This window comes from Dichotomopilus funicola (assembly GCF_033296635.1).
Source record: "Dichotomopilus funicola strain CBS 141.50 unplaced genomic scaffold C8A04scaffold_27, whole genome shotgun sequence".
Lineage (NCBI taxonomy): Eukaryota > Fungi > Ascomycota > Sordariomycetes > Sordariales > Chaetomiaceae > Dichotomopilus > Dichotomopilus funicola.
This window is the reverse complement of record NW_026944048.1, coordinates 75345-102489: the sequence shown is the minus strand read 5'-3', so window position 1 is coordinate 102489 and position 27145 is coordinate 75345. Positions and strand designations below refer to the sequence as shown.

General features: G+C 54.4%; 9 protein-coding genes and 1 non-coding gene across 10 annotated transcripts; 5 read left to right on the top strand and 5 right to left on the bottom strand.

The window, feature by feature from the left end:
• Positions 1-923: 923 nt before the first annotated feature.
• Positions 924-2351, bottom strand: C8A04DRAFT_28182 (uncharacterized protein; the record flags this gene model as incomplete). The annotated part of the gene is made up of 3 exons (XM_062780554.1): positions 924-1333; positions 1419-2187; positions 2262-2351. The coding sequence occupies 3 exons, from the start codon at positions 2349-2351 to the stop codon at positions 924-926; spliced, it is 1269 nt and encodes a 422-aa protein (XP_062637436.1).
• An 818-nt stretch (positions 2352-3169) lies between these two features.
• On the top strand, positions 3170-4969 carry C8A04DRAFT_11818 (major facilitator superfamily domain-containing protein; the record flags this gene model as incomplete). Its single annotated transcript, XM_062777104.1, has 1 exon — positions 3170-4969. One exon carries the CDS (start codon positions 3170-3172, stop codon positions 4967-4969), a length of 1800 nt encoding a protein of 599 aa, XP_062637435.1.
• Positions 4970-5804: 835 nt separating this feature from the next.
• On the bottom strand, positions 5805-7445 carry C8A04DRAFT_11779 (histidine phosphatase superfamily; the record flags this gene model as incomplete). Its single annotated transcript, XM_062777088.1, has 3 exons — positions 5805-6903; positions 6964-7196; positions 7377-7445. The coding sequence occupies 3 exons, from the start codon at positions 7443-7445 to the stop codon at positions 5805-5807; spliced, it is 1401 nt and encodes a 466-aa protein (XP_062637434.1).
• Positions 7446-8266: 821 nt separating this feature from the next.
• Positions 8267-15887, top strand: C8A04DRAFT_36901 (protein phosphatase; the record flags this gene model as incomplete). The annotated part of the gene is made up of 10 exons (XM_062783688.1): positions 8267-9042; positions 9105-10235; positions 12180-12286; positions 12372-12410; positions 12481-12598; positions 12665-12761; positions 12882-13509; positions 13562-14021; positions 14093-15337; positions 15422-15887. The coding sequence occupies 10 exons, from the start codon at positions 8267-8269 to the stop codon at positions 15885-15887; spliced, it is 5067 nt and encodes a 1688-aa protein (XP_062637433.1).
• A 696-nt stretch (positions 15888-16583) lies between these two features.
• Positions 16584-16654, top strand: C8A04DRAFT_t65. Its single transcript has one exon. It is a non-coding gene; the product is annotated as a tRNA-Gly (tRNA).
• A 688-nt stretch (positions 16655-17342) lies between these two features.
• C8A04DRAFT_36900 (Mob1/phocein) lies at positions 17343-19976 on the bottom strand (the record flags this gene model as incomplete). Its single annotated transcript, XM_062783687.1, has 9 exons — positions 17343-17456; positions 17519-17611; positions 17708-18019; positions 18198-18361; positions 18925-19155; positions 19242-19375; positions 19429-19522; positions 19585-19751; positions 19954-19976. 9 exons carry the CDS (start codon positions 19974-19976, stop codon positions 17343-17345), a joined length of 1332 nt encoding a protein of 443 aa, XP_062637432.1.
• A 1112-nt stretch (positions 19977-21088) lies between these two features.
• C8A04DRAFT_28175 (uncharacterized protein) lies at positions 21089-21364 on the top strand (the record flags this gene model as incomplete). The annotated part of the gene is made up of 1 exon (XM_062780553.1): positions 21089-21364. The coding sequence occupies one exon, from the start codon at positions 21089-21091 to the stop codon at positions 21362-21364; it is 276 nt and encodes a 91-aa protein (XP_062637431.1).
• A 316-nt stretch (positions 21365-21680) lies between these two features.
• On the bottom strand, positions 21681-22370 carry C8A04DRAFT_28174 (uncharacterized protein; the record flags this gene model as incomplete). Its single annotated transcript, XM_062780552.1, has 3 exons — positions 21681-21997; positions 22075-22143; positions 22202-22370. 3 exons carry the CDS (start codon positions 22368-22370, stop codon positions 21681-21683), a joined length of 555 nt encoding a protein of 184 aa, XP_062637430.1.
• Positions 22371-23148: 778 nt separating this feature from the next.
• On the top strand, positions 23149-24925 carry C8A04DRAFT_11758 (Sds3-like-domain-containing protein; the record flags this gene model as incomplete). The annotated part of the gene is made up of 2 exons (XM_062777086.1): positions 23149-23562; positions 23657-24925. 2 exons carry the CDS (start codon positions 23149-23151, stop codon positions 24923-24925), a joined length of 1683 nt encoding a protein of 560 aa, XP_062637429.1.
• Positions 24926-25448: 523 nt separating this feature from the next.
• C8A04DRAFT_28172 (uncharacterized protein) lies at positions 25449-26399 on the bottom strand (the record flags this gene model as incomplete). The annotated part of the gene is made up of 2 exons (XM_062780551.1): positions 25449-25966; positions 26051-26399. 2 exons carry the CDS (start codon positions 26397-26399, stop codon positions 25449-25451), a joined length of 867 nt encoding a protein of 288 aa, XP_062637428.1.
• Between the last annotated feature and the right edge of the window lie 746 nt (positions 26400-27145).

Sequence of the window (27145 nt, the reverse complement as noted above, 5' to 3'; positions counted from 1 at the left end):
CTCGGCATGTGATATGGAAGAAGAGAGGCCAAACTGCAGAAGCCAATGCAACTTGGACGTGCAGACCAATAGACGGACCATGATGGAACCATTTCTCTATCGGAGGATGGGTCCTTGCAAAGGCGGAGTTCCAGAGGTCGGTGTGTGGGGGCAAGGCAGCGACACATGTTTTTCAGCGGGTCGTTATGCCTAGTGGGTGCTGTGGTGGGTGCAATTGCTAATAGGGTGGGGCTCCCGGCGCCGCATCAAACCTGGCGCATTTTGGCACCGGGCCGTGCCTGCCGACCTCCATGAATGGCAACTCCGCCGTACCTTCCCCGCTGCACCGAAAACCTCTCCTGCCTCAAGCCTACCCTTTCTCAGAACTTCTCATGCTCACATGACCCTCCCTACTTCGTTCCTTTTTACCTTTCTGCCACACATTATTACAGTTTTTTCCTATCGTGCTGCATTCTTCTTATCTTGTCGGACCGACGGGGTCCCCCCCCAACCGCCTTTTCCACCTTGCCTTCACCCCAAGGCGCGTCAACCTTCCTTTCACACACCAAACTCTGCATAACTCTCAGTTTCCATGACAAACGGATCTGGGACAGACACAAGGTCTAGGCTCTAGCCGACTTGCGGTGTGTGACTCCGCCAACCTTGCCCGCATTTTCGATTGGAAACTCCGCTTCGTACCGCTCCCGGCCTGGCGCCCGGGTACCTGAGCCTCGGGTCAGGCCGGTTATCGGATCCGATCGTTGGAATGCCGCACAGCCTCTTGGTATCGACGCCATCAAATACGGCATCAGGCTATGTAGATATTGATAACGGTGAAGAAACTGGCATGTGTCTCATCTATTTGACCCCTTCATTACACTCCCAGGGGGCTCGAGCACACGGACACAACATTCTCTTCCTCGTCAGAGCTGCCCCGACTCGAGTTAATAACCTAGCCGATCGAGCAGTTTGCTCAAACTTTTCTTCTTCTCATCTCGGGATTGCATGATGGCTTCCCGCGTCTGCAGTTCCAATGTTTTGGTATCGACGAGACTCAGTGGGCGGATTGCTTGCAGCACGGCATCGACTTTTGCAACCTTTCCAAAGCCCTCAATGCTTTGAGGATGTTTTATATCGGCTGCCCGTAGAACATCTCGAAATGCCCTCGAGTCCTCTGTCGTAGCACTGGCGCCAGTTGCGTTACCGCCCTCCCTTTCATCAGCAACATCATGGTCACTCAAACCGCTGAGGATGCGAAAAAACTCGTATGACGGGTGTAGAATGCAGGCCGATTCGTAGCCTGTGAGGCCTATGATTTGCCCTGACTCTGGATCGAAGAGGATGTTGTCTGGGTCTAGGCGCCCAAAGGCAGATGGTTAGCACATTCCTAACCTCCCTCTGGAAAGGTGATAATGCTGGGGTTGTAACTCAAAACGTACTGATTACAGCGTGAGTCACGACTTTCTCCTCCTTGGAGCCCAATTCTTCGAAGTGTGCCGACAAACCCTGGGTGACAAAGTTTCCCAACCTCTCTCTCAGACCATCGTCCACCCAGCCCTTGATGTGCTCGTCGTGATCTGCTTCCCGTAGCGCTGCCTCAAGGCGTCCCCGGAAGTAGGCTTCGTACGACGGCCAAGAACCGGTTTCCTTACTGACTATCTGCCCATCGTCCTCATACGTCACCTGCCCGAATCTGGTGATGCCTGCGGGCAATGTGAAAGTTTGAAACGACTTAAGCAATACAGAAACCTGGGTGAAGAGACTCCTCTTTTGGCCGGGGCCCATATCATCATACACGTCTGCTAATCGGCGACCAGATATTGACTCCAGCAATATCCAGCCCTGGGAACTTGATTCTGGTTGGTCTGTCTTGACATCGGCGCTCCCCCAGGCGTACACCCGTGGTACGATGTTTGGTGCAGACTTTTGGAGCGCGGCGGAAGCAAGGGACATTATTGCTACTTCATTTTCGACAATGCTGTTGTTCTGTTTGACGCGGATTCTCTTGCCGCCTAGCTTTATGAGGCGCACCACAAATACCTCGGTGCCCTTAGGGATAGCAACACAGCCTGGCTGAAGGGAGTTGATTTGGTTGGTGCCATCGTTGGTAGTAGTTATGGGTGTGTCGAGGCTGATTTGGTAGGTCAAGACTTCCGGCCCAGGGAATGTTTTGCGGCTATCTTGAACGGGCTTGATGTTTGTTCTACCCTGAACTTCGTGTAAGTAAAAACGTTACTGGGAAGGCAACCCCAAGTGTGAATACACGAAGGTGTAAAACTAACCACTGAGACCTGAAATCGGGTACGCAAGAGCTCATCGATGAACTCAAGCTGTGCTTGATGATGGTTACCGCTGTCTTCATTCTGATCCATTGTAAAGATTATCCCAAACGGTTCGCTTGAATGTCATGATACCTGCTTTGCTGCGGAGAGTTGAGTCTTTTGAGTTCCGCTTGAACTTATAACCTGCCTATGTAGGAAGGTGAGGGAGACCAACGTGACGCGGCCGTATGAGGTCATTGATAACTTGAGTGGAACTTACCCTGGAATTTTTTAGGCCACAAGGCGACATTTTGACTTTTTGTTGTAATTTCTATGTACGAGCCCTAAATCCGTCCGTATGATCGAATACATCTCTATCTACATGGTACACGTGTAAGCTGCTGCTAGGGAGTCGTAGACTCTCAGTGCCTACTTACACGCAGTATGTGAGTGCATTGACGTCCTAGAAAGGAAAAGCGGCATTATGTGGCGTCCCGGCGAACCCCTGGGTGCCGGGCACGGGCTTTTAGGGGTCCTTGCTGGGGTCTACCCGCTGCGGAATGCCTGGCTGATGGCCTCCACTTCGCCTTTCCGAACCAATGCCCTGGAGCTTCCCCCAAACCTTCAAAAGCTGGGGTCCATGATGCAGCCCGATCCTCTCTGGCATTTATCCCCAACCGAAGCCGCCAGCCCCTATCCACGCATAACCGTCGATTATCGATTGATATCCCTCGTAATGATGCGACACGGTCCATCTTAAACCAAAGATCCCGCGTTTTGGCTTTTCAGCCCGATCTGCACGCCCAAATCCCCCCCTCCGACAGACCAAGCTCGACGTCTCGATACCAGATAACGTTTCCCGCCCCCAACAAACCATCCATCTCGATCTCGTCCTGCGCCATTTCCCCCAACTACAAACAAAAATCAACATGCCGTTCCCACCCCCCAGTGACGATGAATCCGCTGAAAGCTCTCCGCTCCTCCGCCCCCGTTCCTCAGCCACAAATAGCTCAACCCTAAGCCCGTCGCCTTCCCCTTCCTCTCGCTCCTCCTCCCCGGCCCGTCGCGCCGCCCGCTCCCGCGCCCGACTACGCCTCCTCACCTCCGCCCTGACCGCGCTCCTCTCCGCCCTCTGCGCCGGCTCCGTCACGGCCTTCTCTCTATACGCGCCCATCCTCCAGGCCCGTCTGCGTTACTCGCAGTTCGAGGTCAATGGCCTGGCTTCGGCCGCGTCCGTCGCCATGTACGCGCCGGTACCGCTGCTGGGGTACCTGTGTGATCGGGCCGGGCCGGCGCCGTTGGCGTTGCTGGCAGCGGTGACATTTGGGGGTGGATATGCGGGGGCGGCCGGAGCGTACGTGAGGGCAAGAGGGGTTGTGGAGGGAAATGGGGGTCTGGGAGGAGGAGGAGGGGCCGGTGTCGCAGCAGAGTGGTATGTGTTGATGGTGCTGGCGTTTGTGGCGATTGGTGTTGGTACCTGCTGCATGTACATGAGCTCCGTCGCGACGTGTGCGAAGAACTTTGGCAAAGGCAAGCACCGTGGTTTAGCGGTTGCCGTGCCCATTGCAGCTTTTGGGTTGAGCGGCATGTGGATGAGCCAGGTGGGCAGCCATTTTCTTCTAAACCACGAGCCTGGTGCGGAAGATGGTGAGGTAGACGTGTTTAAGTTCTTTGTGTTCTTAGCCGTGTTGTTGGTTGTGGTTGGCGTTCTGGGTTGCTTTGGGCTCCGGATCGTGGACGAGAAGGACTTGATCGAGGAAGCCGTCGAAGAGCTGGAGCGTAGCGGGATCCTGGACGGTAGCGCCATGTTTACCCCAGGGAGGACCGAGAGCCAGTACGGAACCCTGGAGAGGGACGACCCATTTGACGAGCTGGAAGATGCCGTCAAGGATTCCGAGGAAGAGGAAGCCCGCTTGAAGAAGCGAACCGTGCTCAACGCCGAGACCCGCCGTTTCCTCACCGACCACACCATGTGGTGCCTTGCCCTCGGCTTCTTCTTCATGATCGGCCCTGGCGAGGCCTTCATGAACAACATGGGTACCGTCATCAAGACTCTCTACCCCCCCACTCTCCACTACGAAGGAAAACCCACCTCTCCGGCCACGCACGTCTCTATCGTTGCCATCACCAGCACTGCCGCCCGCCTCCTCACCGGCTCGCTCACGGACCTCCTAGCGCCTAGTCCCAAGGCCCGCCACGTCCAAATCACCCGAGCCGCCGTCACCGGCCACCCGCTTCCCTCTCAACGTTTCTCCGTCTCCCGCGTCTCTTTCCTCCTCCTCTTCGCTCTGATCCTCTCTCTTGGCCTAGCTGGCCTAGCCTCTGGCTTTGCGCAAGACCACGGCGACCGCTTTTGGTTAATCTCTGGGCTCGTCGGAGCCGGCTACGGCGCCGTGTTCAGTTTAACGCCAATCATCATCACCGTCATCTGGGGCGTCGAGAACTTTGCCACCAACTGGGGAATCGTCGCCATGTTCCCCGCGCTGGGCGCCACGCTGTGGGGGGTGGTCTACTCGGCTGTGTACCAGGCCGGCGTGGAGAAGACTCGGGGCGGCGGCCCGGGCAGTCCCGGCGGGGCTGAGAACGAGGAAGATAATCTATGTTACGGACAAGAGTGCTATGCGCCCGCATTCTGGGCTATGGCGGCTAGTGTGTGGGTGGCAGGCGGGCTGGTGTTGTTTGCGTGGAAGGGTAGGAATGGATGGTCGCAACGGGGAATTGTGGTTTAATATCTAAGCATTCGACTGTTTATAGGGCGATGGAAATTATGTTTTCTTTGGGGATAATGGCCTTGTTTTTTTATCTTTTGGGTTTAGGCTACTACTGCATTGGGAGGAGTTTGATCGATGGAACTTTTTCGTTTTCTAGGAAGATTGGTACAGGTTTAGGGGGGTTATTATGTGGTCGGTGTATCACCGTATTAGCCGTCAACAGCAGGCGACCGTCATCATCAGCCGTGAATAGAACCAAGATTTACAGTTTACTATTCCCATATTGCTATGACTCTCCAAATGTCCATTATCAAACAACCTCTGATATGAAGTCTTTCCCAGTTGGGTAGTTTAGGTATGTAAACTCGAACACCAGCGTGCAAATGCGGCTGGGGAGAAAAAGCATGACCCCTTACAACGATGCCCTGACCTTAGGCCGACTTTATTACTTGTGGATAGATATCGGTGTTTTCTCGGCAGGGGTTGGGCAATGCTAACGCTACACTAGGCACACTGTTATTTTTAACAGCGAACCTCCCATATCATGACAGCCCCCAAGAGTTTCGCTTAAGCCATTTATCATTACGATTATCGAGCATAGGTTGCTAACAAAGACACAGTAGCACCCCCTTAGGTATGCCAGACAACGAAAGGTTCAGCAACTTGACCCCTTCGGGCATTTCTGACCCGGCGAGTGCTTCCTTGCCCCGGGTACCGCCTTTGCTTCCCCCATCCGTTCATGAGCTGCCAACATCAAAGCCGAAGAGTCCAAATGAAACCCCAGCCACAGAGCCCAACCCCAAAAGCATCCTTAATCCCAACCAATAGTACCCGAACAGCGACGGAGCTCGGCTCATGCGAACAGTCCCACAAAGGCAACTACAAACAAAGTACCGGCGGACCCTAGCATGGCTGCCATTAACCGATTTGTCTGCTTCGCGGCGACCGGCTCATCGACAGCCCCTTTACAAAACAGCACCGACTCCGTACTTTCGCAGACATTACACCATGCGGAAGCATTAGCGACTCCCACTGCTGACATGGTGTCGCTAAAGTGACGGAATGGCACCGACACTGCAGTGCTATCAACCCCGCCGTTCGTGAGGAGCGGAAGAGGGTAAGCTGTGTAGTCGTCGTTGATGGATGATGGGGACCAAGTGGGGGAGGTGTAGTTGGGATTCTGGTAGAGGAAGCGGACGTAAAGTCGTTCGATCGGGGGATATACAAAAGCAGGATTCGAATTGTCACGCCTGTTCTTCCGGCCGCGACCGCGGCGTGTGATCCTGGAGACCCCGGCGGTAACGATGCCCGGAGCATTATCGCACGAACCCGTACCGTCGCAGGTCGCTTCGCGGAGACAGTCCGGACTGTCGCAGGGAGAAGCATCGTCGATGTCCTCAGAATCTACCGAGAACAGTTCAAACGTTAATGTGGCACCAGCCTCGGGGAGACGCGAGAACAGGTTGGCGGAAGAGCCAGTGGTGAGTTGCGCAAGGGCAAAGAACCCCAAAAAGGGTTCATGCGAAGCGAAAGCGAGATTGAGTTTGTTTCGTGTACCCCGGGACTCAATGTTCTCTGCAAACAAAGCCACCGTGCGGGACGCGAGAGTCCGGCCGGCGATGGCGGATGTCAAATCGCTTGGAGTTTTCCCCAAATGTCCGTATTTGAGGAACTGTTCCTGGGCCGCCAGGTGCCGCAATAAGTCCAAGTCTTCGGATCGTACGCTCGAGGTAAACCCCGATTCATGGTTCCGGCGGTACTGAGCGTAGTCGGACAGCTCGTGGGCATTGAAGAAGTTGGCCTGGGACCGGGGAAACGCCTCGTTGAACACACCATCAAAGAGCTTGCTGTAGAACTCCTTGGTATTTTCGTATATCGAGTCCGCTACGCTGTTGTTGGAAAACATAAGCAACGATTTGTCGAGCTTGGTGCATGATTCATGTCCATTGCTCCTGGAGAGATATTCTGTTAGTGGTACTCTAGGAAGAGCTGGCTTGGGCTAGGGGCTGTACCAAATTGAATCTGAATCCCGCTCAGGGACTGTGGTTCGAATATTGGGATATTGATACCCGCACATCGGGTAGTTGATGACTGTGCCGTCGGCAAGCCAGTTGTGGCTGGGAACATCTGTGTCGCATGAGACGTGTGGAATAGGCGGATATGCGCCTTGCATAAACGCGAGGGCGCTGGCTGATGAGCAACGGTCCACCGATGACTCGATATGTAGTTGCGAGTTGTCGATAACCTTGCGGCTGATACCAACGATTCCAACATATTGGTCGTATCGGGCGGGTCGAATGTACCGGTTGCGAAAGGCGGCGCCCTGAGCATACATTTGATGCGCCCCAAGGGGCGTGAGGGACGGGTCTGAGAGAATAAGTGGTGTGTGGTCACCTCGCATCACCTATGTTGCTGACGACCACACATGTTCGTTATCCGGCCTAGCGAATACGGACGAAACTAGTAATACGAGAACGGTTGAGAGGGTCGTCATGTTTTCGAGGACCGAGGGTCAATTGGGTGTCAATAAAGAATGGCATAAAATAAACCAAAACAAAAGGATTAAAATAAAGGTAGGGTAACGAACGTGTTACGAGAAATCGTGTAAGTTAAGAGAAAGGAACAGGGGTTATGAATCTGACGTCCTGGTTGATGGTGTTGAGGTTTGTGCTGTTCATTGGAGACGCATTTCTTTCCGTCCACCAAGCCGGTTTGCTAACTAAATCTACGCGTAGATCAAAATAGGAAGCCACAAACGCTTAACACTGGACATGGAGTGTCATAGCCTCAAGGATATGGAGGGGTGTTGGGATATTGTTCGAGGAAGGGGGGTTCAACAAATTCATTCCTCTAGCGGCAACTCCACTGCGGTTGTAAGAACTATCCGGTTCGTGCCTGAAATGAGAAGATTGTGGCTGCAGATCTTTCGAAAGCAGTCAGAAATGTTCATGTTTCAAGGATCGAGTTTCTCGAGAACTCGGGGTCAACGACTCGGTATGTTTGTGCTTGAGTTAGAGTGTCTGGTGTAAGGCATTTTCTAAGGAACATCCTAAATGTTGCCCTCTTGAAATGAAACAGACCACGGGTATTGGAAGCGGACAAGACAACAAACATGCTGGATCGTTCCTGCCACAAATTCTTGAAGTTGTCTAGTCCACGGGGACACCCATCTTTAACCCTAACCCCGAATATACAACTGCCTAGTCGCCAAGAGATCAACAGCCACCGTCAACCCAGCTCACCAACTTGATTCGGCTCGGAGACCGTTCCATCGACGCCGGAGACGGGACACGTCTCTGCCCACAACAACCCGCAATGCGTCGTGCCACCATTCAGGCCTTCCGAGCCAGCCTCCAATGCAGCACGCGAGGCTTGCGATTTAACCCGCGCCGGGGCTATTCTTCTCTCATCTCCTCCTCCACTGCGACTGGGAGACGGGCCACCCTCGTCACACCTCCAACCCGCCGATTCCTTTCCACGTCGCCACCCACACGCAGTCGCAGCAACAGTGACGGCAGCCACAACAAACCGAACAACAGCAATAGCCTCCAGATCCCAACGGCCGGGAACACGCCGGTACCCGGCGAACCACTCAGATCATCCATGTTCTACCGGCGGGCGTCGGTGGCCGTGGTCTCCGCGCTAGTGGGCTTCGGGGCATACTACTCGTACGGCGGCAACGGAACGGACAGTTTGGGAACGCGGGCATACTCTTCGGCATCGGGCGGCTCATCCACCACAGCCGGCGGCGAAATGGGGCCGACGCGCTCGGTCTTGGTGATTGGCGCCAACGATCTACACACGGGCACGTTTGTCGGCGACGGGCCCATCTCCAAAACCACGGGCACCGACGGCCGGCGTGTTATTGAGATGCTGACGCCGGACCAGGCGACCGAAGCGTTGCGGCGGACAGAGGAGTCATACTATGTGAACCGTGGCCAGGGTGTGGTGCGATATGATTTGGTGCAGCTCCCAAGCAATGATCCGATTGAGGATGATCATGCGGAGAAGATTGTGGAGATGCCGGATGGGAATGGGGTCCAAGGTGGGAGTAGCGACTGGATGTTTTGGGGTGTGTTTGACGGACACTCGTAAGTTTTGACAATGTTCGGGGTGAAACCAAGACAGCATGCTCACAGATGACTCTTTACAGTGGGTGGACAACATCAGCCAAATTGCGCCAGGCCCTAGTTACGTTTGTAGCCCGCGAACTCAACGATACCTACCAGGCGTCCAGCCTGATGCCATCACAAGATGCGGTCGATGCCGCCATCAAGAAGGGCTTCCTGAAGCTGGACGACGATATCGTGAACCAGAGCGTGGAAAAGGTCATGCAGGCCAACAACAAACTTGCTGCGGCCGGGCTACTCACCCCCGCACTGTCCGGCTCTTGCGCGCTCCTATCTTTCTACGACAGCCAATCTAAGCTTCTTAAGGTCGCCTGTACGGGCGATTCTCGGGCTGTCCTGGGCCGCCGCTCGACGTCCGGCAAGTGGACCGCCACGCCGCTCTCGGTAGACCAGACGGGAAGCAACCCTGATGAGGCTGCCCGGCTGCGCAAGCTACACCCTGGTGAGCCGGACGTTGTCCGCAACGGCCGCGTGCTAGGTAGTCTCGAGCCCACGCGCGCGTTCGGAGATGCGAAATACAAGTGGACGCGCGAGATCTCGCAAAAGCTGAGGCAACATTTCTTTGCCAATTCGATCCCGCCTCTCCTCAAAACGCCCCCTTACGTGACCGCCGAACCAGTCATCACCACCGCCAAGATCGAACCCGACAACGGCGATTTCCTGGTTATGGCTACCGACGGCCTCTGGGAGATGCTGACCAACGAGGAGGTTGTTGGCCTGGTGGGCAAGTGGATCGAGACGCAACAAATCACCAAGGGCAGTAGCGGCAGCCCTAGCAGTGGGGGGTCGCAATTTGATACAGTATGGACACGGATTTTTGGAGCCAAGAGCGGGCTTCCCGTCGAGACCGCCGCCTCAGATGCCTCCAGCAGCGGCCAAAAGAGCCCCTTTCGCCGGGGTAGCCGCGACTCGTCGTCAGGAGACTCGTTTGTCGTGAAGGATCTCAACGTCGCGACACATCTCGTGCGGAACGCGCTCGGCGGCAAGAACCAGGAGCAAGTATCGGCTCTTTTGACGCTGCCGGCGCCCGTGTCGAGGCGGTATCGCGATGATCTGACGGTACAGGTGGTTTTCTTTGGCAATGGTGAGCGTACGGGGGAGGTGGTGGTTAATCTGGACGCCACGGCGCTGGCGAAGCCGTCGAAGGCGAAGCTGTGAGGGGGCCATATTTTTTCTATGCCCGGCGGTGTGAATGGGTTAGAGTCAGGAGGTTCGTCGGTTTGGCAGGTGTTGTGCATATTGCGTACATGTGTGCATGCCGGTTAGGCGCAACGGTTGATTGATATCCCGGGGAAATGGGTTCTCAATTTTTTAGGTCATTTCTTTTGCTTTCAGCATATCATAGTTGACGCCTCTCATATCCTAACTGCTTCTTCTATGCACATATGCCTTGTGCACTTGATTTCCTCACCCCAAGTGGAGACCCGGCGGGATAACACGGTTCCGTCATCGTGCCCCTCGATCCCGAAAGCTTTAGAAAGGTTTGGGGTGCTCGGTTCATTGCCTGCGGGGAGGTCGGAATAGGGCGGCATGGTCTGCCGTGCGGCCATGGTTGGTTTACTCGGTTGACACAACCTTGAGGGATAGACACTCTCACCTCCTTTTCCATTCACCTGGCCATCGACGATGCCCTCCTTCTTGATGGATGTTGGGAGCGGGGCATTTGTTCCGGAATGAGACCTCTGCTGCAGGCCATTTCTTCAGTGCAGCAGTTGACAAGGTTTGAACTCAACATGCGAATGCAAACCCCCCTTTCCCGTTATCTTTCTGAGCGGGAGATGTGGGGGTCACCGCGCATCTTTTCGATCTGTCCATCGATCTTTTTTTTACCCTGCTTACCTGCCCAGCGCATCCAGGTCCAACTCTACAACTTGCGAATGCAGCTTGAAGGACACAAAGGTATCCATTTGTTCGGTCCGCCTAAGCTATATAGTATTCCTCAGTCTTCAACTCCCTCCACACCTCTCCCCCAAATTTCAAGATTTCCCCCATCGACAAGGCATCGGGTTTCCCGTCCACCTCCAGAGGTCGTTACAAATGGAGAAGTACGGAGTACTTCTACCTAACCCGACGGCCGGCCCGGTGCCGGCGCCAAGCCTCGGGTTGCCAGGCCCTGTCGAGCCTCATTGAGGCCCTGTGGTTCTAGGCGACGGCAGGCCAATGGCGGGGCTCACGTTGGCGCCAGAGTCTGACGTCACAGAGCTTGCGAGGGGCTGGCTTTGCGACTCTGCGAAGCGCCCAGGCCCCGATGGACATTTTTTTTTCTGTCGTTGGCGGTTTCGATCCGATGTTCTAGGCTTCTGGAGTCGCACCACCTAGCACAACATCCATATTTTTTTCTTGAGGTTCCAGGTTAGGTTCCCGCCCATCAGGCTCTTCCCCCTGCACAGCTTCCGGGGTTCCGTTGCTCTGGTCTTGTCCAGGGTTTCTCATCCATGCCTTGGGTTTGCTGGCTCGCCTCTCCAGGAGCTCTCGCTCCCCGCTTCCACGCTTCCGTTTCCGCGCCCCTCATTGATTGATACGGAACGGCGATATGGGTGAAAATAGTGGTACCACCAGGTACCCAAACTTGCCGTCTTGCCTAAGCTCGCTAAGCCTGGTAGGTTTCCATTGTTAGATAAGTGCCGGCAATTTGTTTAACACAGTTGGCCGCTGTGCGTTTTAACAAAAACTCCCGTGTGCTCCCGTCCTCCGGCCTGTTACTTCCCCTTTCCCTACCTCTTCTTTCCCTCACGCTCTCCTTCGCATTCTTCTTCCGGGCCATTTTTAAGTCTTGTGCTCTCCCCACCAGGATCCATGCCAAGCTATCAGTTGTTGCGGGGCAATTGGATCCTTTAACGCGGCGGTGCTTACTGAGCTTTCGTTGCTGCTGTGGTTATTTGTAGCTGCGCCGTGCCGTTTGCCGCGGGAACTGAAGTTGGGACCGAGTTGAAACACCACGGAAGAAGGGGCAAAGGGACAACAGCTACCGAGGACTTTTTCAATCTTCCTACATTCTATCTATCCAATTTCCTTACCTTTCCCTAAACACCCAAATCGAACCTCGGCTGTGGCGTTTTTGTCACGCTTCCCGTCACCACCATGCCTGTCTTCGATAGCCACGAGTACCTCACCGAGGAAGAGCGCAGGCTCAAGCAAGACCGCGAGCGCACAAAGTACTGGAAGAAATGGGGGTCTTACGTCGCTGAGAGGCAGTGGGCGACGGGTAAGTTCCCAACTCTTTACGCACAAGGGCTTTTCAGGAGGTGTGATGGATGTGTGCTGCAACAGGAACGACTGACTGGGTGTAGTGCGAGAGGACTATAGCGAGGACGGCGATGCCTGGAGCCGTAAGTTGTGCCCAATTGCTCTTAGCCACCACTCAATTGGGTTTGGCCCGCTCACAGAAACACTCTGTAGACTTCCCGCACGACCATGCCCGCTCTCGCGCGTACCGCTGGGGTGAGGACGGCATTGCCGGTGTTTGCGACACCCACGGCTACCAGAACATTGCCTTTGCCTTCTGGAACGAGAAAGAGTAAGAGCCAATTGCTTCTTCCACAACAGTACTTTATCCGGCCCAGATCACTAAACCTTGTGTCAGCCCCTTTCTCAAGGAACGCCTCTTTGGCCTATCGAACCCACAGGGGAACCATGGTGAGAGTATCAAGGAAGCCCATTTCCACCTAGACAACACACCTGTGAGTAATCAAGCGCTCCCCTTGAGCCGTTAGAAACGCGTTTACTGACTTACCTTTCCTCAGACGGTAAGAAATAGGCTATGTCATGCAAGCGGATAACACAACACTCACACATCGCAGCACTCGTACATGAAGTATCTATACAAGTACCCGCAGAAGGCCTTCCCATACGACGACCTGCGCGACGAGAATGCACGACGTGGTAAGACAGACAAGGAGTACCAGATTCTCGACACTGGTGTCTTCGACGAGGACCGCTACTGGGATATATTCATCGAGACGGCCAAGGAAGACGATGACCCGGATGAGCTGCTCTTCCGGGTGACTGCCTGGAACAGAGGCCCTGACCCCTCTCCGCTACACATCATCCCTCATGTGTGGTTTCGCAACACATGGTCCTGGGGCCGCGAGCCTGCCGAAAACCGGCCGTCGATGGGAATTCACGATGAGAACCTGATCAAGACGAAACACCACAAGCTAGGTGACCGCTACGTTCTTCTGTCCCCATCGCCTGGCGTTGGCGCCAGCGAAGAAGATGTACAGCCTGAGATTCTGTTCACGGAAAACGAGACGAACTACTCATTGCTGTACAAGGGGAAAAACGAGTCGGAATATGTCAAGGATGCTTTCCATCGCCACATTGTCGACCAGGAGAAGGGCGCGATCAACCCGGATCAGGTTGGCACCAAGGCTGCCGCGTGGTTCTCATTCAATGAAGATGGCGGTGTCAAGCCGGGCGAGTGTGCTGGTACGTACCCCTGAGATCATCACATATGTGATGCTCGTACTAATGAGGGCAGTCGTCCGGTTCCGCTTTTCCAAGAAGTGCGAGACGTACCTCGACGAGGAAGAGTTCGACGACATCATCGAGCGCAAGAAGGAGGAGGCTGATGACTTTTACTACCACATCAGCCCCCTACCCATGGCTGACGACCTCCGCAACATCCAGAGACAGGCCTTCTCTGGCATGATGTGGTGCAAGCAACATTACCTCTTCATCTGGGAGGAGTGGGCAAATGGCGATCCCAGCCAGCCGCCTCCACCGCCGGGCCGCAAAGGGATTCGTAATTCTGCGTGGAAACACTTGCATTGCGACGATATCTTATCCATGCCCGACTCTTGGGAGTACCCTTTCTTTGCGGCTTGGGATACTAGTTTCCACTGCATCACTCTGGCCATGATAGACCCGGAGTTCGCCAAAAAGCAGCTTGACTTGTTCACTCGCGAGTGGTACTGCCATCCTAATGGCCAGCTTCCTGCGTAAGTAATCTCCTGATTCCTTGGTGAGAACGGGAGGGAGAGGGAGAATAACGGCTGACGCTTCTTTCCAGGTATGAATGGAACTTTGGCGACGTCAACCCGCCCGTCCACGCTTGGGCAACTTTTCGTGTCTTCAAGATTGAGCGCAAGCTGTACGGCCGACAGGATCTTGATTTCCTCGAGCGCGTGTTCCAGAAATTGCTGCTGAACTTCACCTGGTGGGTAAACCGCAAGGATGTGGAGGGCAAGAATGTATTCGAAGGCGGCTTCCTTGGCCTGGACAACATTGGTCTGTTCAACCGCTCCGAGCCCCTGCCGACAGGCGGCACACTAGAGCAGGCGGACAGCACGGGCTGGATGGCCTTTTATTGTCTCAACATGCTCAACATTGCGCTCGAGCTCGCTAAGCACCGGCGCATCTACGAGGACATTGCGACCAAGTTCTTTGAGCACTTCATCCTCATTAGTGACGCCATGACGTTCCGGATGGGCCAGACCGACGAGCAGTCGTTGTGGAACGAAGAAGATGGCTTCTACTACGATGCCATCTCGTGGGGTGGCCCTTGGATCCAGCAGATGCCTGTCCGGTCGTTGGTCGGACTGATCCCGCTGTACGCCACGCTCACGCTGGAGCCAGAACTTATCAACCGGCTGCCGACCTTCAAGAAGCGGGTCGAGTGGTTTGTGAACAACCGCGAAGACGTGGCTGAGCGGACGATGCATAGCATCCGCACGCGTGGTAAAGGCGACCGTATCCTCCTGTCTCTCGTCAACAAGGACCGGCTCACGAAGATTCTCCAGCGCATGCTGGACGAGGAGGAGTTCTTCAGCCCCCACGGCATCCGTTCGCTGTCCAAGTATCACAAGGATCACCCGGTCTCCATGGATGTAAACGGCCAGACCTTTGGTGTCAGCTACGTTCCCGGCGACTCCGACAGCGGCCTGTTTGGTGGCAATAGCAACTGGCGCGGGCCCATCTGGCTGTGTGTCAACTTCTTGCTAGTCGAGTCGCTCCAGCGGTTCTTCCTCTTCTTTGGGCAGAATCTGCAGGTTGAATGCCCTGTTGGTTCGGGCGATTACATGCATCTGGGCCACGTCTCGGAGGAGATCCAGCACCGGCTGCAACATTTGTTCGTGCGCGACAACGACGGACGCCGCAGCATCAACGGGGGCAATGAGGTGCTCGACTTTGACCCTCACTGGAAGGATTACCTGTGGTTTTATGAGTTTTTTGACGGCGATAACGGTCGCGGTCTCGGTGCCACCCACCAGTGCGGTTGGACTGGTCTAATTGCGCGCATGATCCATGATACTGGGTAAGAAACAGCCCCCACATCCGTCTCCTCCCTCCTATGCTGGTTTACCCCCTCTTGTCCCGTACTAACCATTCCCTACTCCAGCGTCAACTGCCGGCTGCCGCAAACCCCGCGCACCCCGCGCGCGGGCATGTCGCATTATTTTGACGACGTTATCCAGCGTGGCACCAAAGACACTGCGCAAACACCCAGCGTTTTATCCCCACGTCTACGCCGCAGCTCGACAAACCGCTCGCTGGCCGCCCGCAGCGACTACGGCGATGACGATGAGGATGACGAGGCCGTCAACGGTGGGCTTGGTCAGAACGGGGATGGGGCGCAGAAGAAAGAGAATGGTGACAAGCGGGAGAAGACACAGCGGAATGGGGACGGGGATAGGAGGGGGTCGATCAACCCGGCGCTGCTGAATGATCCGGAGAGGGTCAAGGCGAGGTCGGAGGCGGACAAGCATTTGCATTCGTACATTAGCCAGCAGTTGGAGCGGGTGAAGCTGGAGAGGGGGGATGATTATGAAAATCTGGAGGGGGATGAGTATGTAACGAAGGCTTAGTTAAGCCAAGGGACGTCGGTGTTGGGTCGAGGACTACCCGTGGGGGACTGGGGAGTAGAAAGGGACCAGAAGGGAGAGGGCCAACAATGGTGAAATAATTAAAAGGCTGAAAGGGGACGCCGGGTGGCTTATTTTTCGGCAAGAATGAGGGAAGAAATGATGGTAGAGATAAAGTAAAGAGTTTGGTTAGTTATTTACAATAAGTGTGTTTAGAATTAAAAGTTGAATAGAAGGGGCGAGATGTGAGTGGCATGCTTGACAGCACTGATTTTAATGTGTCAACTTCCAGGCCATTATCTCAAGCCAAGGTCCAGGGAATATCCCATGTCGAAACATTCTATTTGTAGGAAGTTATACGGAGGGGATGGGCTCGCTCTGGCCAAAAAAAGCGGCAGGCCAAGTCCCTAGATAACTTACTTTGCTACAAGGGTGAAAAAGGACCAAAAAGAATAAACTAAAAAAAGCGAAAGAAGACGAAAAAGAATAAATCTAGAAAGTGAAAAAAGACAAAAAAGAGTAAATCGATCAAAATTTACCAAGATTTGATCGAATGTTAATGGATTGGACTTGAGCTATCTGTTTTGAGTGTGCCGCTTTTTTTGGCCATAGCGAGATGGGTTAAAATCCAGGTGTTGAGGCTCACTTGCTATCCCAACGTCGTATGTGGGTGGGTACTTTTGCCTGAATATTTATCAAGCGTCAGTGGTTTAGTGGTAAAATCCATCGTTGCCATCGATGGGCCCCGCGTTCGATTCGCGGCTGACGCATGGTTATTATCTTCATCTTTTGCCGTTTAGTCAAATTTTATGGTTATGCCTTCTGTGTTTCCGAAAGGAATGAGTCTTAAAACTTTTGCCCGTTTTGTTTGTAACCAGGTCGGCCCCCTTCGGTTGAGGGACAAAAGGGGTGAGTGGTTATGTGAGTTCAGTGTGTTCAAAAAGGAGTGAAAAGACTCGGGATGGGCGATTCAAAACAAAATGATGGGCAGGGCGCGAAAGGATTTAGTTTTGCTCCAGTTGCGGGCAAGTTTCGGAAGAGATAGGTTTCTGGCCGAACTATGGATTGAGAACGAACCGGTGGCACGTAGGTCATGTCAGAATTCATATCAACTTGCTGCTCGCGCCAACTTATGACGGTAAAAAAAAACTCTTGCTTGATCCAACGTACCCTCACTATGGGAACTGGGCCATCTATGGGCGAGGAGGATGGGACGGCCTCTACCAACATTGTTTGGGCAGGGTGGTCATAAAAAACGGCATTTATTATGCTCATGTACACAGAGTCTAGATAGGCATTCGATCGTCAAAGTCGACGTACCCGATAGTTCGGGCCTCTCCCCATCTCTCTCTCCACCACTTCCACTCCATATCTTCCACTCGTTCTCTCTCAGCCTCTCGCTTGCACGCCAGGCTCCTCGCTCAACGTAGTTCCATTGCTACAAAAGAAGTTTTAAATTTACAGAGTGTCAGTGAGCAGCTTGTTGAGCTTGGCAAGCTTGGACGAGACGCTAAGGTCAATTGTCCTGTCGCCGACCTCGACGACGAGACCGCCGACGATGTCGGGGTTCACCTGTGTTGCGTGGTCAGAGATGAAAAGTCGGGTTAAGGGAGGGGTAGCTGTCTGAAACATACGGTGTTCTTGACCTTGAGCTTCTTGCCAGCGCCGACGTAGCTCGACTTGGAGACGGCAGCCTCAAGGCGAGAGAGAGTCCGGTTGTCAAGGGGCTATTGCAGTGAATGAATCCGTCAGCAATCAACACCGCATGTCCTGCTGTCGCAGGCCTTTATCTCCTCACAATATAACCATCGATATCTACCTACCTGCGCGCTAGTAACGACCAACTCAACCTCGCCGCGAGCTGCGCTCATGAGCTCGTTGAACTTGGTGCAGACACCGGGTAGGAGGCCAAGGCGGTTGTTCTCGGCCAGGGTGGTGAGGAAGTTCTTGACGGTTTCGCCGGAGGCACCGGCGTTTTTCTGCAACTCGGTCACGACGGCGGTCTTGTCGGCGGCGGACAGTGTCGGGGCCTCAAGGATGGTGACGAGGTGGCTGTCCTTCTTGATCAGGCTGCCGAGGGCGGCGAGGCCCCGGGCGGTGGGTTCGAGCGAGGAGGTCTTGACGGCGGCCGTGTACTATTGTTGGCACAAAAGGCAAAATGACGCAGGTTAGTCGCTTGTTGCTATTATTCCTTTCGCCTGTTTCCTTGTTCATGCAATTGAACCGCCCAAGCCAATCCATCAATCCACCCATCCGTTGACCAACCCCATAGACCGACGATATATCCAATTGAGAGGGGTGGCGGGCGCATACCAGAGCAGTGGCATATGTGCCGTCGAGGCCGAAGAGGGTGACCGGGGGCTTGACCTTGTCGCTGGCAGGCGCTGCGGCAAAGGTACGGGTCTGGCCGAGGAAAGCACGCTGGGGAGCGGCCACCCACGCGGAGCGCAGTAATGCCTGTCGCGAAAACATGGTGACTAGTAGTCGGGGTAGGTTGCGGTGCGATGCGAGGGCCTCGAGGTGTCGTGAAGCGAGCTCCAGTTCAGTTTTCAGACTGGGCTTCGGCAATCCGGTTTGTGGCCTGAGGCAGCTGGCAGCTGGCGGGCGGGACCGGGTCAGAAATAAGGTCTTGGCGTCTGGTACGAACCTGCCCGGGATTCAGACGGCCCATTTTTTTGTTTCTCAATACCACGCTTTGCCTTGGCCATTACTATCGCTTGGAAGAGGTTGGAATCAACTCAAAAAAACCAACTGCATTCACTATTTCTTCACAGTAATTCCTACAAGAAGACCGCCCTTCCAAAAACACCGAGGCACCGCGAGCCATGCAATGGCACCGAACCATAACCCCATATTACCGTCCGTAAAGTCCCGTATGCTCCTTCTACCCAGACAAAGCTCTTCCCTTGAATCCTGATCGTATCACGGAACGACAAATCCCAAAACGCCGTTATGCAGAGAAACCTCCAACAAGCCGGTATCTCAAAGCACGAGAAGAGGAGGAAAAGAATCAACGTCAACACAACGGTTCAGTCGCTACGCAGCATGCTATCGACCAGATCGCCTAAGGGGCCCCAGTAGTCCTTGCCACTGGCAAGGCTGTGCTCGTCGATGAAGAGCACGTACTGCTTGAAACTCGTGTTCAAGTGTGGCTCAAGGCCGAGCTCGTGGATGACCGCATAGTGGTGGCAGTAGATATGGGCGTAGACACGGTACATGCGCTTGAAGATTTGGCGCACCAGCGCAGGGAACGACTTGGGGAACGGCACACCTATTGTTCAACGCCTGTCAGTCTCTGCGATGTTGGCCTTGCAGCCCTACGGTTTGTGTTTCAACCCGGGTTGGTTGGTGTCTTACCGATCCGACTCGGCAGGACAGCCTCGTTGTCAATGCTGCCCTGAACCCAAGACATCAGCTGTTCAATGTACGCCGGTGCCGGCATCTTTGTCGGTCGCTTGTAGTTTTCGGAGTCCTGCCACAAGTATTCGAACCTAACACATCAGCTTGCAGCCCATTTGTTGTTCCCGCATGTTTCGTAACGTACTCGTCCGTGGCCTTCATCTCGGGGCATGACTGCGGCGAGCAGAATTCGGTAATGGCGCCATAAAGCAGGTTGATCTGGTTGTAGAAATCCACCACTTGGGGGTATCAGCTTGAATTCTCCACAATTGGCGCGAACAAATCTCAATATACGACGTACTGTTGACAGCCAACCACTCATTCTCGTCCTCGCCCTCAGGCAACTTCACCACCTTACGCAAGCTGCCACCACCAAGCGTAGCCTCTGCATACTGGCGAAGCTGGTAACTCGTTGCGCCGCCTTTGCCGGGGCCCCGCGGCCGAAACTGGTTCTTCGTCCGAGCGTTGCTGTTTTCACGCGCATGTTAGCTGACATCTTTTCGGCGTAACTGGTCGCTGCATGTGACGCGCCCAAGCGTAGGCAATATCGGGGTTCAAAACACCAAAGGTGTGGGTTCGAGGACAGGGTAACGGGGGAGGGGTACAATCTGCGCGTTTCCATGGTGAAGATTTGCTTCGCTTGCAATAGGGAAATTAACAAAGAACTCACACGGTCGTAAGAAAGGAACTCATGGTCAAGTAGATCTAGGGACCCAGGCTTTCAGAAAGTATGGCACTATTTCCTGAACTGAAGGGGTCCCGGACCAAGGACCTGCGTTAGCGGGGCAGCTCTTGTTATGACGCAGCTGAGCAATCGGATCTCAGGAGCACCCACTCCACAGGCGGAGTCAAGGGGGAGGAGGAAAATGCGCACCGATGTTGTGAAGAGAAATAAAAGTTTGGAGTAAAATTGGGGTTGGAGGATATCGTATGGTGGGCGATGAGAATATTCCGCCGGAGGACGACGTTGCTGCTATGGATTAGCGGGTCGGTTGAAGTCGAAAGTCAACAAAGGTGCATCGATGCGACATGGCCAGCAACGGGCACCTGCCCCAGAGTGTTGTTTACGTCCGCTGGGCTGCCCGCAGCGGCGTGACAGGGGGGCAGCGCCCCGGTTTGGCGGGGCCAACGACGCGAATTAGGGGCATGGAAATGTGACATTCCACTGCATTTGCTGTTTTCAGAAACGTCCTCACAAATAAATAAAATCTTCCGTCTCTCTACACGAATGGAGGCGCCTGGTCATGGGATACCTCCTTCTAACAAGTTTGAGCGCTGTTGCCAGCCTGTTGCTCGAGTTTCCATCTTGTCAAACGGCCCAGGGTTTCACCATCACAAAGCATTTGTTTATTCAGCTAGGGCTGGCTAATTGCACCCTTTCCCCTTGGTTTTTTCAACTTTGTCATTTACTGTGAGGGTAGCTAGATACTTATAGGAGTACCGCAGGCATGTTTCTGTCGGCGCTTCCGAGTGGTAGTTTCGATACAAATCCAGTCCCCGGCCTCAACCTTCTTAACAACACCTTCACTCCAATTTACCGGCTTAAAACTCCTAATCACTAGTCGCCTCACGTTCCTTGCAGGCATGTTTTTTAATGAAATTGTATCCATATGTCTACGCCCTGTAGACGGTTGTAATGGCGTAAGTCTCTGCTTTGCTCGAAAAGCCACACGGTATCCTTACCGTCACCGAGATTCAGGGGTAATCAAAAACTAGATCTCGGTACCATAAGCATGACAGCGCGCATGATTGGGGGGGTATTGGGCCTGGACTATTCGTATGGCTAGGGATCTTCCATGCTGGCGATGAGCTCGCTGAGGTTGGGAGACGTGGAGTGGGTGGTCGAGCACTTGCTGCACGCCATCTTTCGGTTTGACGATGCTCGGTACCCGGTGGGAGGATCAACCGCACTGGCACCGTATTTCCCCAACTCGGCTTCATCGCTTGTAGTAACGGCAATGATGGGGAGTAGGTTGGATGGTAGCGAAGCCTTGGAACGGCATTGGCCCAAGTCATCGCAAAAGGATGTGCATGTCGAAGTGGTTACCCGGCGTTATAATGGGCATAAGACTGGCGACTAGGCTAGTCCTGTAGGACTGGAAACAATACCTCTTTTCGAGCTGTTTATAGCGAAAATGGTAGTAAACAGTGGTTAGCTATCTCCCCGATAGCTTGGCGCTAAGAATACCATCGTTGCGATTTTGCGTCATAGCTTGAACCTGTGTTGGGATTATGTCCCTATGATTCTTGTGGGCCTCGTGCCCCCAAACTCCATGGAGCGGTCGGAGAGCATTTCACAATATTCTGCTTCCAAACCGCCGTTTCCCTCTTTTCTTGGCCTCCTCCGCCCCCCTTAGTCCTCCCTGTCCCCCGTCCACCATCGGTGTCAAAATCCCATCACAACAGAACCTCGCCTACGTTCTCGCCCTCAAACCCTTCCTTAGAGAGCATCTTTACTTTCTGCTTTTCCTTCGCCTTATCTTGCTGCTTGCGCTTCTTCGATAGTGTCTGCACAAGCTCGACTTCGGCCAGGTCATAACCCGGGGGCGCGTCGTCCTCCTTGTCAAGGTCGATTTCGCCTAGCAGCAGCACGTTCTCGCCGCGCACGAGGAACAATCCACGATCGATATCCGCGTACAGACCTCGCGGCTGGTCGGGCGCCGTCTCTGGGGCCACGAATATCCTCTCCTTAGTGGACTGCAGTACTAGGTTTGCTGCATCGAGGGTGTTAACTCAGACAACTACTCCCTCTACCTCCTTGCTTCTTAGCTCCCCCTGTGGTGGCTCCTACCGAACTGGTCCCAGCTGCGCAGAATACCCACAAGCTTGCGCCCATCACGAAGTGCAACCATGAGTTTTTCTGGATGCGGGGGTCAGTTGTGCCTTCCCTCCAACACGATGGTACATATCTCGCTCACTATCGGTTAGGTCCAGCAGTTGGGCCGCGGTAGTAAACATCTGCGCCGGCAGCTGCTGGAGAGGCGGAGGGGGGCGGCCGAGAATGGGCGGCATCCCCCCCTGGCCGCCGACGCCGGCGTGGTGTTGCAGAGGCGGGGGAGGGGCGTCGGAAATGGTGAGATTCTCCATTACGGGCGTTTATTTTCAACGGGCTACGGGCCCCGCGTCATGAGCTGATCGATTTCTCTGTGGGTTTGTACCAGCACATTGGCGTTTCGTTGGCAAAAAAGCTTATACGGGCGGTTTTCGGGTCCCGAGTCGTGTTGTCTCAAATGTCGCTTCGGCCGTTTTGTTTCTGCATGGTGCCTTGCGTCGAAATATCGAAATATGGAGCTTTGCTGTGAGACGGGCAGGTTCTGTGAGTCGATGCCAATTGCAGTTGCCTGACAGGATGCCCGTGCTAGGTTCCACAGAGGCCGTCGCTTGAAGAACCGACCCCACTACGGACCCATTCCCCTTCACCACAGCTGTACCTGATTGGCTAATAGGCCACCTGCAAGCCACACCTGAGCGTCAGACCACAGCGGCAGCCACAACGCCGTTTGTCAGGCCTTGTGCCGGCGCGCTGGCTCGAGCCGGTTGTCGGGACCTGCGCTGTGGGCAAGTGATTCTCCTGCAGGCCGTTATTCTCTCTTCTGCATCCCGAGCAGAAATGACAAACGCCCACAGAACCTTTCTTTTCCAACTTGAACACACCTCGACAGCAAAAGATGTACCGTTATATGTCTTGCACCCCAAACTCCCTTTATAAGATTTGACCTCACAACACACACTGCCCCGAGCAAACCATTTCCCGTTCGCTCACTTATTCGCCTGGTTTTACTCTCCGTCCTCGTCTCGTGCCCCAGGCACTCCCCTCGACCGGAACCTACAACACCACCGAGTTTTCAATTTTATTTCTCACGAAATGGCGACAACAGACGCCATTATGACCGAGGCTCCCGCCGCCCACCGGGTAGACCGTCGCGCCAACGGCTCTCCGCCCCCTCAGTCCAAGCGTGACAAGCGCCGCCAGATGCTTGCCGACCGCCTGGCCTCTCTCTCGGATAAGCTCAACAAGGACAAGGACCAGGTGTTTCGCGAGCAACTGCACAAGATACAGATTGATACAACATTGGTTATGAGGGTGGACCCTTACGTTGACCGGCCCTTGGACAACTTTGAGCAAGACCAACAGAGGCTGCACCAGCTTAACGGAGACGCCGATGGCCAGCCTGGGCCACAGACGCTGCTCGACCGAGCCGGGCCGAGGTTTTCTCAATGGATGGAGAACATCCAAGACTTGGTTGAGGAGCGCGACTACGCCTTGACAAAATACAAGGTGTGTGATACTTTCTGGCACTTTTTTTCCCCACTCCCTTGCCTTGTGGATTAGCAGACTAGTCGGATTGCTAATCGGCATGCCCACTACGTAGTTTGACCACGAGAAGAAAACCTCCGAATACCTCACGACACACGCTTTTAAAGCGGAAACGGCCAACCGAGAGTACCGGGCATTGTCGCAGACGCTCCGCGACCGATTGATCAACGTGATCCTGAGCAAAAAATCCCGATTGAACAAGGAGAAGGAAGCCCTCGAGATATCGGACGCCTCGGCCCTGCTACTGCACCCCAACCAGTTTAGCATCACCAATCCCGCAAGCCCAGGGGGTGCGCACGGCAAGCGGGCCACGCGGCAAAGGCGAGAGATTGAGGACATGACTTTTGAAGGCAAGAAGAGGAAGCGACTGAATAACAATAACGATGACGACGGTTCGCCTGCGCCCCAACGGAGGGTACTGGATCCCACCGTCACGACGCCGCTCTGGCAGACCGATCGTCTAGCTACGCGCAAGGCCACGGGCACCGTATACAGCCTCGACAAGCTATTCACAGATAAGGAGCTGGGGATGGCGTCTAGTGCAGCGACCCTGGCGGCTCGCAAGTACATCCTTACCCATAAGCCCAAGCTTGACGAGAACGGCCGGCCGATCAAGTCCTCGGACAGCAGTGACTCTGGTGCTGGCGACAATAACGAAGATGATTCGGACTCAATCCCTTCGGCGCCCATGATGGAGCGGAATGTGTCGCATGCCACTCGCAGCGCCAGAGGAGGCGCTAACAACCCGAACTTTCTCGACGACAAGCTCATTGGCATGGAGATGCTCGCCAATTTTGACTTCCAGGGTAACTTTGACCGCATGTTAGCGTCAGACCCAAAATTACCGCCGACCTTTCCGTCAACCTATACTAAGGCTAGCAAGCTGGAGTATAACGTACCAACCATGCTTAGCTCCGAGGATTCGCAGAGCGACCTGTTGGTCATGCAAGCGCTTCGGCAGTACGACGACACGCACGGCGTGGGGTCCAATTTTTCAGTAGAGAACGGCAGTCGCAAGCTGCTGGAGGCGGCGTCCATGCCAGCCCAGGATGCGCGGTTCGTCGCGTACCTCCAGGGAGAACGGCCGTCAGAGAACCAGGTCCGCAAGCAGTTGGGGTTGCCGATCTTGTCTGATACCGTCGAACCGGTTATGTCGGAGCGCGCAGCAACGCCCAAGCCCGGTTATGGCGGGACGCCCGGCCCATCGCCAGCTAAGGGGGCGGTGCTTGGAGGCGTGTCTATGAGCCGACAATCGAGTGCGAACGGGGTGCCGATGAGTAGGACGAGTAGTCGTAAAGGGGGACGGGGTGGGCGTGGGGGCTAGCCGGTGGGCGATACAAAACCGGAGAGTAAGAAAACAGGAATGGTTACGACAACAATAGTGGAGGTGGTCATTCAGGCACTCCGGGCATGCATCTTTATTTTTCTATCACAGTATCAGGCGTTTCCGCTTCTTCCTCCCCCTCGGTAGCGCAGGTATCAGCGCCCTCCTAGCTTACGGCACGGTGTTCTTCTTTTTCCTGTTTTCTTCTATCCAATCATGATATACGGGGTGGATGGAGGATGATGGCCATCCGGTACTTGCACAGCCGTGGCAATGGCAAAAGGCGTTTGCGCCTGACATGTACTTTTTTTGCTTGGATAGTTTTGATTTATACCCGACGCTTTATGTCCCAATACAGTAGTATTTCTTTGCTCACCCAGTCTGAAGCAGCTTTCTAGTTAATGCACACCGTCCGAGTACTATGCTGTCCAACCCATGATCGTAAACCCAAAGCAATGCTAAATGAATGATGATTGAACAAACACCAAGTGAAGGCAAAGGAGAAAGAGAGAAAAATCAGGGACTACGCCCCAAAAACCAATGCCCGCACCTCAATACTCTCCCTCGGCTCTGCTCCCTCCCTCGTCCTCGGGTCTTCAAACGCCGTGTGCGGCACCCGTCCCCCCTTCACCTTGACGTTGTCCTCCTTCAACGAGTCACTGTCAAAGCACTCCAGCAAAATCCGCTCCGCCCCAGTCATCCCACTCAAGTAATACCACTTCTGCCCTTCATTATGCCGGATCGCCGCCGTCTGGCCCACATACCCACCTGCACTAGCTGGGTAACGGTGCTCGACGGGGATGACGTCGGTGTCGAGTAGCGTGGCTGACGAGGCATAGGCCAGCGGGGAGGATTCAATGGGCGAAGCGTTGAGGGGACGCCAGACGTTGATGATGCGGTAGCGCGAGTTTGAGAGCAGGTCCTCGGCTTCAGACTCAGAGGCGGCATGTCGACGGACACGATTGGCGGTGGAGTGTGCTGTTTGGTCGATGTGTACGCGTGGCACGGGGCCGCGGGTGCTATTGGGGCGGCGGATGGTGTCTGGGCGATGGTCAGTACGGAGCTAGACTTGTGAAAAAAAAAGGGGGGATGGAGTTGAAAGCGAGAAAGAAAAGATGAGCTTACGGTCAAAGATGATAACCTTGTTCGCGCCGGGCACGGCATCTAGCAGCAATTTCTCCACCTCCGGGTAGTAGTTCTTTTTGATCGACTCGTCGTCCGTAAAGTCCTTCTCTGCGGAGGGCGGTTGGTTGGTCAGGATCTGGAAGGCGTCGTGGTCGAGCGTGAAATTCTTCTCTTGGCCGCGGGCATCGTGAATCACGACCTGATGGGCCTCTTGACCGTAGTTACGCGGGGTCACACCCGGGGGAACATCACCGGCTAGGTTCCAAGGAGCGGAGCCGTCGGCGGGCGGGGAGTAGAAGTTGAGGTCGGTGACGACGTCACCGCGGGGCGGGATGTGGGTGATGGCCATTGTGTTGAAGGAGATGGAGGCAATTGTTGTAACTGGCGTAGGTGGTGAAGGTGATGTTGCTTCAGAGTGGACTGAACAGGATCGGACAGAACGAGACAAGTGCTTGAAGTAGATGTCACTAGATAGGAAGTGGAAGACTGATGCTGAAACGGGGACTTGATGTGAATAGTTATCATTCATGTATATATACTCCGTCTGTGGGTGTGAATTGATAATACAATATTTCCAAGCAGTTCCTCCGACTCGCGAGATGGAATCGCGCCCGTGACGGCAACGTGCTTCCGAGTGCCGGTTGCGCAATTGACCATGTCATAGCCAGGGCGAAATGGTTGTCCATGTGAACTGCCAAAAATACAGACCGCAGTGGAAGGGCGTTATGTAACACATATCGATGTCATCCAAGGTTTCATTTGTCATGGGCATCGTAATGGTTGCCAAAAAACTGCTGATTAATAAAGTAAACCCGGGGTAACAAATAGTGTATACTCAAAGGGACCTCGAGGTTTCGCTCTGAAGACCGAGATCGAGTAGTCGTCCCAAGTGCCATGGAGAATAACTAAGCCGACAGCTCTTAACTAAATGCAGGGCGGGGCTCAACGGCCAAGTGCGGGACAACCTTTTCCCTTTCAACGGTTCACATCGGGTCCGTGCCCCGCAGCGAAAATGGCCGGTGATTGGTTGCGGGTCGGCAGCATACCTTACCAAAAGGGGCATCATGTAAACAAAAGTGGTGTGGATTTCGGTGC